Source organism: Nothobranchius furzeri, chromosome 2 (genome assembly GCF_043380555.1).
Source record: "Nothobranchius furzeri strain GRZ-AD chromosome 2, NfurGRZ-RIMD1, whole genome shotgun sequence".
Lineage (NCBI taxonomy): Eukaryota > Metazoa > Chordata > Actinopteri > Cyprinodontiformes > Nothobranchiidae > Nothobranchius > Nothobranchius furzeri.
The window spans coordinates 5,400,926-5,409,078 of NC_091742.1; the positions used below are offsets into that span (position 1 = coordinate 5,400,926).

At 42.3% G+C, this 8,153-nt stretch overlaps 1 protein-coding gene across 1 annotated transcript; it reads right to left on the reverse strand.

Annotated features, from left to right (window-relative positions):
- Nucleotides 1–5,010: 5,010 nt before the first annotated feature.
- On the reverse strand, nucleotides 5,011–6,433 carry ccdc167 (coiled-coil domain containing 167). The gene is made up of 4 exons (XM_015947359.3): nucleotides 6,275–6,433; nucleotides 6,027–6,121; nucleotides 5,721–5,773; nucleotides 5,011–5,552 (listed from the first exon to the last, which is right to left on the reverse strand). The coding sequence occupies exons 1-4, from the start codon at nucleotides 6,320–6,322 to the stop codon at nucleotides 5,434–5,436; spliced, it is 315 nt and encodes a 104-aa protein (XP_015802845.1). The 5' UTR covers nucleotides 6,323–6,433; the 3' UTR covers nucleotides 5,011–5,433.
- Nucleotides 6,434–8,153: the final 1,720 nt, after the last annotated feature.

Sequence of the window (8,153 nt, forward strand, 5' to 3'; positions counted from 1 at the left end):
CGTGCACCCGTCTTTACATCAAAGTGAGGACCAATGACAAGCTTTTTACCTGCAAATTGAGGATGTTTTGCTGGTCTCACTTTACAGATCTCCACTTGTTGGTTTTAGAGTTTAGGTGTGAATTAAGTTTTTGTTAAGGTTAGGAATAGGACTGGTTAGGGTAGCTGGGGGCAGCAGTAGCTCAACAGGTTGAGCGGGTTGTCCAGTAATCGGAAGGTTGCAGGTTCGATCCCAACTCCGGACAGAGAATTCTGCCGTTGTGTCCTTGGGCAAGACACTTAACCCACGTTGCCTGCTGGTGGTGGTCTGAGGGACTGGTGGCACCTGTGCTCGGCAGCCTCGTCTCTGTCAGTGTGCCCTAGGGCAGCTGTGGCTACATCGGAGCTCATCATCATCAGCGTGTGAATGGATGAATGATACACTGTAGTGTAAAGCACTTTGGAGTCCTTACTCTGAAAGGCACTATACAAGTGCGGGTCATTTATCATTCATCATAGGCACAATCCAGTAACTACAATGACGGTCCTCACAAAGAATGCTAGACCAGTGTGTGTGTGTGTGTGTGTGAGTGTGCATGCGTGTGTGTGTGAGTGTGCGTGCGTGTGTGTGTGTGTGTGAAGCCATAAAGTCCCTTTCCCTCTGTGTTCTTAGAAAAACACTTGGTGATGTGGTGACTAAGAGAGAGGGACATTTTTTAAGGTTTGATGATCTTAATAAGCGTTGTGGACGCTCCGCCGTACACTGGCTGAATCCAAGACTCTTGGTACCCGGCTGTACCGAGAGTCTAGACTTTAGAGTTTAGAGTTTAGACTTTAAATTGCATATAATAGAGCAAACTGTCCTCTTTGACTGTTGTTTTCAGGAGGAATGCTTAAATTGACATCCACGCATCAATAAGCAGCATAATCTTTAGTTGTTTTCATTTATTTTTCAGTTTTCAAAGGTTTTGATAAATTGGTACTTTTTAGACTGATTTATTATTTTTTCATTTAATATTATTATTTTTTATCTACCATGATCTGGTATCCTGCCTGTTTTATTGTGACATCACTTCTAGGTAGCATTGTTTCCTGTTTTATTTTGCAGTACTTTTTTTACTTCCTTCCTTCCCAGAGTCGTGTTAACTCTTTGCTCGCCCAGCTGGTATCTGGTCCCAGATGACTAAATATGTCATGTTTGAATGAAGCTTTATTTTTTAATAGTATAATATTTAAAATTTAAATAAATAGATCCTCGAACGAATCCAGCTCTGATTGCAAAATTCATTTGGTGACATTCACTCAAAATATTTAGCAGCACCACCTCAATTGGTGTCCAGATTTATTTATGGTCATTTTATTGACACTGAGGCCTAGTCCACACGTAGCCGGTTTTTAAAAAAACGAATATCTTCCCCTCCAAAAACTTGCATCCACACCACCTCGTTTAAAAAAAAAAACACTGTCCACAAGTACCCGGATAAATACGTTGTTAAGGACATGCCAGACCTGTAGGTGGCAGTACTTCCCCCGTTCTTAACCTCGTCCTTCGTCTGTGGTCTTCCGCAAGGAGCAGTAATTCTGCTTGCAAAAACAAACAAGCAAAAAGCGCTTGGACAATTGATAAAGCGAGCGCAGCTCTGAGGGCTTCCATGCTGTCGGCTATAGTGTAAACACAGGTCGCACACGTGATGTCAGCATTTTCTGTCGCGGAAAGTGACGTTGCGGACCTTAAAACTCCGGTTTTGTCTGTCCACACGCAGACACCCAAAACGGAGAAAACGCAGATCTTCACTTTGGCCGGAGTTTTTAAAAAGATCTGTTTTCGTGTGAAAAAACTCCGTTTTCGTGAGGATGACAGGCCAAAACGTAGAAAAATATCTACGTTTTGGCAGATCCCCGGCTACGTGTGGACAGGGCCTGAGTCGCAGCTGGTAGTAGCTTAGAATCACACTTAGATCCTGCAAAGTTGCACTAGATTATTCTTATCAACATGTGATCAAAGCATCTATAAATGCATAATTCTGCAATAATAGATTATCTTAAAGCTGAGAAATCCCTGTTCAGCCTGCATGAAAACCTCAAGAGTGACAAATTATAAGCAGAAATATAAAAGAAAAAATTCTCAGTTGATTCCACACATTCTTGCTTAGGAATGCAGTGAGAGAAGTTCTCAGCTCCTAGGTAATCAGCATGATAATGCTGTATGCCCAGGAAGGCTGATTCTACCCACCAGTCAGAGGCTTCCCCTAAAGGAAGGTTTGAATTAGAGCCGGCTTATTAGTCAGCAGTGGGTGTGTTGGCCCTGGTCAGCCTGAAGCAGACCACCTCAGGAAGAGGGCTGAAAAACAGTCCGGTTGCACCCTGATGCAACAGGCTATGCTAATGAAGAAACTCACTGTGCTATCCAGACCATGTGGAGCCGATGCTAGTGTGAAAGGGGCTTTAGAAATCAGTTTCTGCAGTGCATATTCTACATAAGGCTGTAAATAATCACTTGTTGCAGGTAAAAACTAAAGATGTTTTCAACAGACAAACAATGGAAGAGCATAAAATCCTTATGTGAAAAATCTTGGGGAAAAGTCAAAGCGCAAACCAATATCCCATCTAAATACCTATTCGAAGTCCATTTCCACACTTACGCTGTTAAATAAAGCAGATTTCCGCTCAAGCTCTTCATATTAACTCAGGTGAGGAGAAAATGTGGCACGCCGAATGAAATGGCTTTAATCATTTCCTGTGTAAAAGAGGTCATTCCAACCTGCAGGGGGATGAAAAGGCTAAGAGGACGGATCAAGAAGCTGTTTGAGTCCAGCTCTCGTTTTTACCAGCCTACCTCGTCAACTCATCTCCTCTTCCTCACGGTCCGTAACTCTTTAAGTTAGGACGTTAAAAAGCAGCATGACCTGAGAGATTCACCCCTTCCAGGCATCTCTGCGCCTCGTCATGAAGAATACCCATCACCTTCTCTCCTCCTCAATTTTCTCAACTCTGCTCATCTTCTCTCAGAAGAGGGTTTCATGCCCTCTCTTGCTAAAGCGTTGATGAGCAATGCAGAAATGATGCGTGGAGGACACATTCAGCCGCGACCGGCCTGACACGCTCATGAATACAACTTACACGATTCTGCGGTCGCGATGACTGAAATGCTCCTACCTGCATTTTTTTAAATCGACTAATTTGTAAGAAATGAGCCTCGGGTGCTTTTTCTTGTTCCTCAGGGCGAGATTTCCTGATTAAAGTGGAGAGTATTTGGGTAAAAGTGGTTTATGTGAGTGTGGAAAGCTGTCGTCATGGTTTCAAGGGGAAAAAAGAGCTGCTTTTGTTAGAAAAAATGCATCAGTTTAATCGTTTGTTGTCTCCAGCTCAGGGTCAGCTTCTTTTGGGTCACGATCCAGATGAAGGTGAGGGTCAGAACGTCAGCAGACCAGTGATTTTAGAGCTTTGCCTTTTGTTTCAGCTCCAGAACATCATCCTCATTAGCACAGATGAAGCAGTGAGGTGAGCGCATCAAGCTCAGCAGAGAATATCAAACCAATTAAGGTGAAACTGGCATAAACTTTCATTTGCCCATCTGCCTTGAGTGAACTGAACTTACATAATGACCTGAAAGCTCCAATGTTCTTCTGTTCAAAGAAACAAAGCATTCAAAGTGACATCTGGCATTTTGGTGCTCAGATGGATCTTTTTTAAATTATATTTATTAAGTTCTGTCCTTTCGTGAGGCTTCAGGCTCGGTGTATCGTGAGTCATAAAAGAGCATGAGGCCAGGCTCCGACTGAGCAGAAAACAAGTTTTCATTTTTCTGGTGAATTATTAAGAATTTTTGAAATTTTAATTGCAAAACTTCCAATGAACACTTCTAACCGAACCTCCGCAGGTAAGTAAATTCTCATAGGAAAGAAGTGCTGCACAATGCGTTTGTTTTGTGGGGCTGTGTGGAGATGAGTCTGAGTTAAACGAGGGTGTAGGAGGGAGGCTACGCTAACATTTCCCAACACAGTGAAGAAAAAAAAAATCACAAATCTGAGTAAATGTTTTGATTCTGTTATTACGTCTCGTTTACCATAACGGTGAAAAAACACTAATTAAATTGATCCTAAAAACAAGTAAACGCCACAGAAAAATCCTGGAAAGAAACACGGCTAATCCAGAATACTGGCCAACGTCTGAGACAGCAGCAGCTCAGGAATTAGAGAGGGTTGTCCAGTAAGTCTCTGACCACAGAATGCTGCTGTTGTGTCCATGGGCAAGACACTTAACCCGCCTTGCCAGCTGGTGGTGGTTGGAGGGACCTGGCAGACCTCCCCTGTCAGCGAGCCCCAGGGCAGCTGCAGCTACATCATAGATCTTCCCCACCAGCGTGTGGATGGGTGGATTACTTATTGTGTTGTGAAGCGCCTTGGGGGGTTGTAGAACCCTCAGAAGGTGCTTTACAAATACACATCATCTACCATTTAAAGTGGTTCTGGCCTTTTGGTGACACGTTACAAGCATCATGCTAAGAATTAATGACACAAATGTCATTATATTCTTAAAAGATTCAGTTCAGTTTGTTTCTATAGCACCAAATCACAACCAGTTCAGTTCAATATGTCAATTAGTACAAAGTTTCCTTATAAGAAACCCGGCAGAATGTATCGAGTCACTGACTAGCGTGAGTCATCCCCATCCTATGCAAGCATGTAGCGACAGTGGAGAGGAAAACTCTTAACAGGAAGAAGCCTCCAGAAGCACCTGGCTCTGTATAAGCAGCCGTCCTCTAGATACTAAAACATACTAAAACATTCCTGTCATCACCACTCAAAAACTCTCATCCCTTCGTTTATACCGTTGAGTGTATTTTAAAACTTAATTATTTCAGAGACATCCAACTGAAAACCCTCTTGTTTAAAATTAGACTTCTGTTAGTCTGTTTGGCATATTTTTCAGCAAGCTCTTGCGTACACACACACACACACACACACACACACACACACACACACACACACCATTCTTTAAAGCTGACAAAAAGTGAAAACAATCGATTGCATCAAATGTCAAGTTTGTCATTTATTCCTTTACACATGATGAGAAAGCAGCAATAGTCGTGGTGTTTTGTAAATATCAGCTGCCTTTCAGAAGGCAAATTATACATCCAGTTGGCTTATTTAATTGTAAACATTTTTTATGGCCAAGGTCAGTTTAAATTCTCAATTTTTAACAGTAAAATGCTAATGAACAGCAAAAACATTGTGTTTCATGGTGGAGGATCCAGTAAGGCAGTGGATGGAGCTGTTGTGGGTTCTGGCTGCATAGATTCATCCATCCAAATGAGCTAAGATGCTGCCATCTGAAGGAAAAACTGAGGCGGTTCATCCACTAAAGTCTCTGTCAAGATTCCAGATGGTCATCCCATAATAAGGTGTGTTGGGTTTATTAAAATTCAGATGGTCCTCTGAGATCCTGGACGGTTTCATGTGTCGGCCTCATTGTAGAAAAACAAGTAGTAGAAGAGGGCGCTGATGGCAAACAGAGCGACGGACACCAACATGTTCTTTCTGTTTTCACCTCTTAACTGCTGCAGCTCTTTGTCTAGAGACGAAACAGCAGCGGGTCAGGATCGTTGTCAGGTTTAGCGGACATTCTTTTCTATTCGGCGTGATTTCTTTGGTGTTGATCTGTTTTGAATCGATCTTGAAAACTCTTAATGAAAACTCAAAAGCGTTAAGATGTACAGCGATGGGGCTCAGAACAACTCACCCAGCCTTTGTACTCTCTTGGTTATAACTGCCATTTCCTTTTCAAGCTCTTGTCTGTGGAACACAGAGAGAAACAGGATTTCCTGGTGATCATTTAAAATGGAAAATCAGTTTTATCACTTATAAACAAATCAGACACAAAACCCACCTAAGTCGACACAAATGAATATAACAGATCATTTAAACAAATGATCAGAAAGGTGTGGCTTTAGAAACAACTGACTTGTTCTTTATATCGAAATAAAATTATACTTTTCATCTCTGACCCCCCCCCCCCCCCCCCCCCTACCCCAACTCCACCACTCACCTTTCTTCCTCGGAGAGCCCCCCCTTCCTGCTCCTAAACTCCGCCCGCCCCAGGTTGTCCTGGCAACGCTCCCGTTTCTCCTCCAAACGATCAATCTGCTTAAACAACAGTAAAAGGTGCTTTAGTTTACATTAAAGCTGAAGAAAGTGGAGCCAGACAGACGGGAGGGAACAAATCTCCACGTTAGCAGACGCTAACCGAGCAGTGACTGACGGAATGCAACAAATACAAGAAAACAACAGTTTTACCTCAGTGGCGATGCTGATTTTCTCACGTTTGTTTTTTACTTTAGCCATTTTGAGACCAAATGAAAGAAAGTGGCTGAATATCTACGGGCTGAACGGACTGAATGAAGTTGTGACAAGGCGGAAGTGTTTTACTTCTTCTCTATGATGTTTACGTCTGGGGAGCCCCTGGTGGGCGCTACTGCCCCCTAAAGGCAAAACCTGTCTTAACCGCTCATAAATGAGTCAGCGCTAAATTCATGAGTGGGCTCTATTTAAATTAAAACTTGGTCATTTAAGTTTAATAAGATGGTTGTGTGGAGTCAACGTGCTGAGTCTAACTAGCTAAAGAGTTTTTAATTAACTATATGTGAACGAGAAGGGTTTAGGGAATTATTTACCATCCTAATATTACTAAAACTGAAACAAAAATCTTTGTTTTATTCTGTTTGGAATATTAATAAAACGGATTATGATGGGGAGGAGGAGAGGGGACTAAATTAATGCTACAAGTCCAGTTTTTAATGCAGGAAGGCTGTGCAAAATGAGCACACAGTAACAAATTAAATGTTTACTGGTGTAAAATTTATGGAAGAGACCTTAAATCTACAACAGATATCCGAGATTAGGATTTCTTTTTATGTAAAAATGTGACTGCACACTTTTCTTAATGTGAGATATTTTTTGTGACCACCCATTCTCCCGCAGAGAACACTGCCACTCCCTTGCTATCTCCCTACTTATTGTGTGCATCTTTAATCCTGAGGTGATTTGTCGGCTTTGTACCAACAGTTTCTCAGTTTAATCCTCTCAGAACGCCCCTTCTCTCAGTGAAGACAAACCTCTTCCCCTTTTGACTTGCAGGAAAAAAATGATAAAAACCGACTTGTCTTTTATTTTGGATGGAATGAGACCTTTTTTAGCAATACATGCATTTGTGACTTCAGATATGCAAATATTTGTTTTAACCTTTGAGTTTCCATCCAGATTTGCAGACTGGTGTTGCAGCTCTTGAGCGTGCTCTGGAGGAAGAAAGGGAGCGGTGCAGGAGAAAAGAGCTGGTGAGGATGAGTGTTTTAATGCAGCATTGCTCAGAAAAAAGTCATAAATGGGTGAGTTCAACTGCAGGAGATGTGGGGACACATCTGGGTTCACTGCAGGATGTGTCCTCTTCTGCCCTTTGACCTCATTCAGTCTTCCACCTGTGGATCAGGGTGGGCCACTGAACCTAAAATGAAAAAACAAAACAAAAAAAATTATAACAAAAATATTCTGAATTAAATGAAGCTAATCCTCACCAGGCTTACATCATCAGAAGTGGTCATCCACACAGTGATGTGATTTGTGAAGCACTCAGAAGAGTTTTATTCATTTTTCTGCCCTCACTTTATTTGTTTAGAAGTATTCTGTGATGGTGGACTGCCTGAAACTGGGTTTGTCTCTGCAGCAGAAGATGTTTGAGTTTGACAGGTAAAAATCACAGAATAATGTGATGTTTGCTTTTAGCACTTGGTATTTTTAATTAGTTTTTGCTCTTTTTTTGAGTGCATGGACTTGAAGACTCCCAGAATGCCGTGTCACTTCTTACATCCTTGCTGGATGGGTGAGTGGGATTAGAGAAACATTCAGTCCAGGGTGGGTCAAACCCACTCAGGTTGTTGCTTTGTTGCAGGTAAAATCGGTGCATCATGGCGTATGAGCAGACGGGCAGTGGGGAAACCCACACCGTGATGGGACCTCACCAGCTGGATGGGATGCAACAGGAAGCACAGCAGGGAAGCATCTCAAAAGCTGCTGCAGACCTCTTCAGGTGACAGAGCGTCTCAGAAATATTTCTAAGGCACTAACCAGCTCAACCTTTCTTTACGTTCTTGTGGCTCCTAGGATGATCTCTGAGAAACTC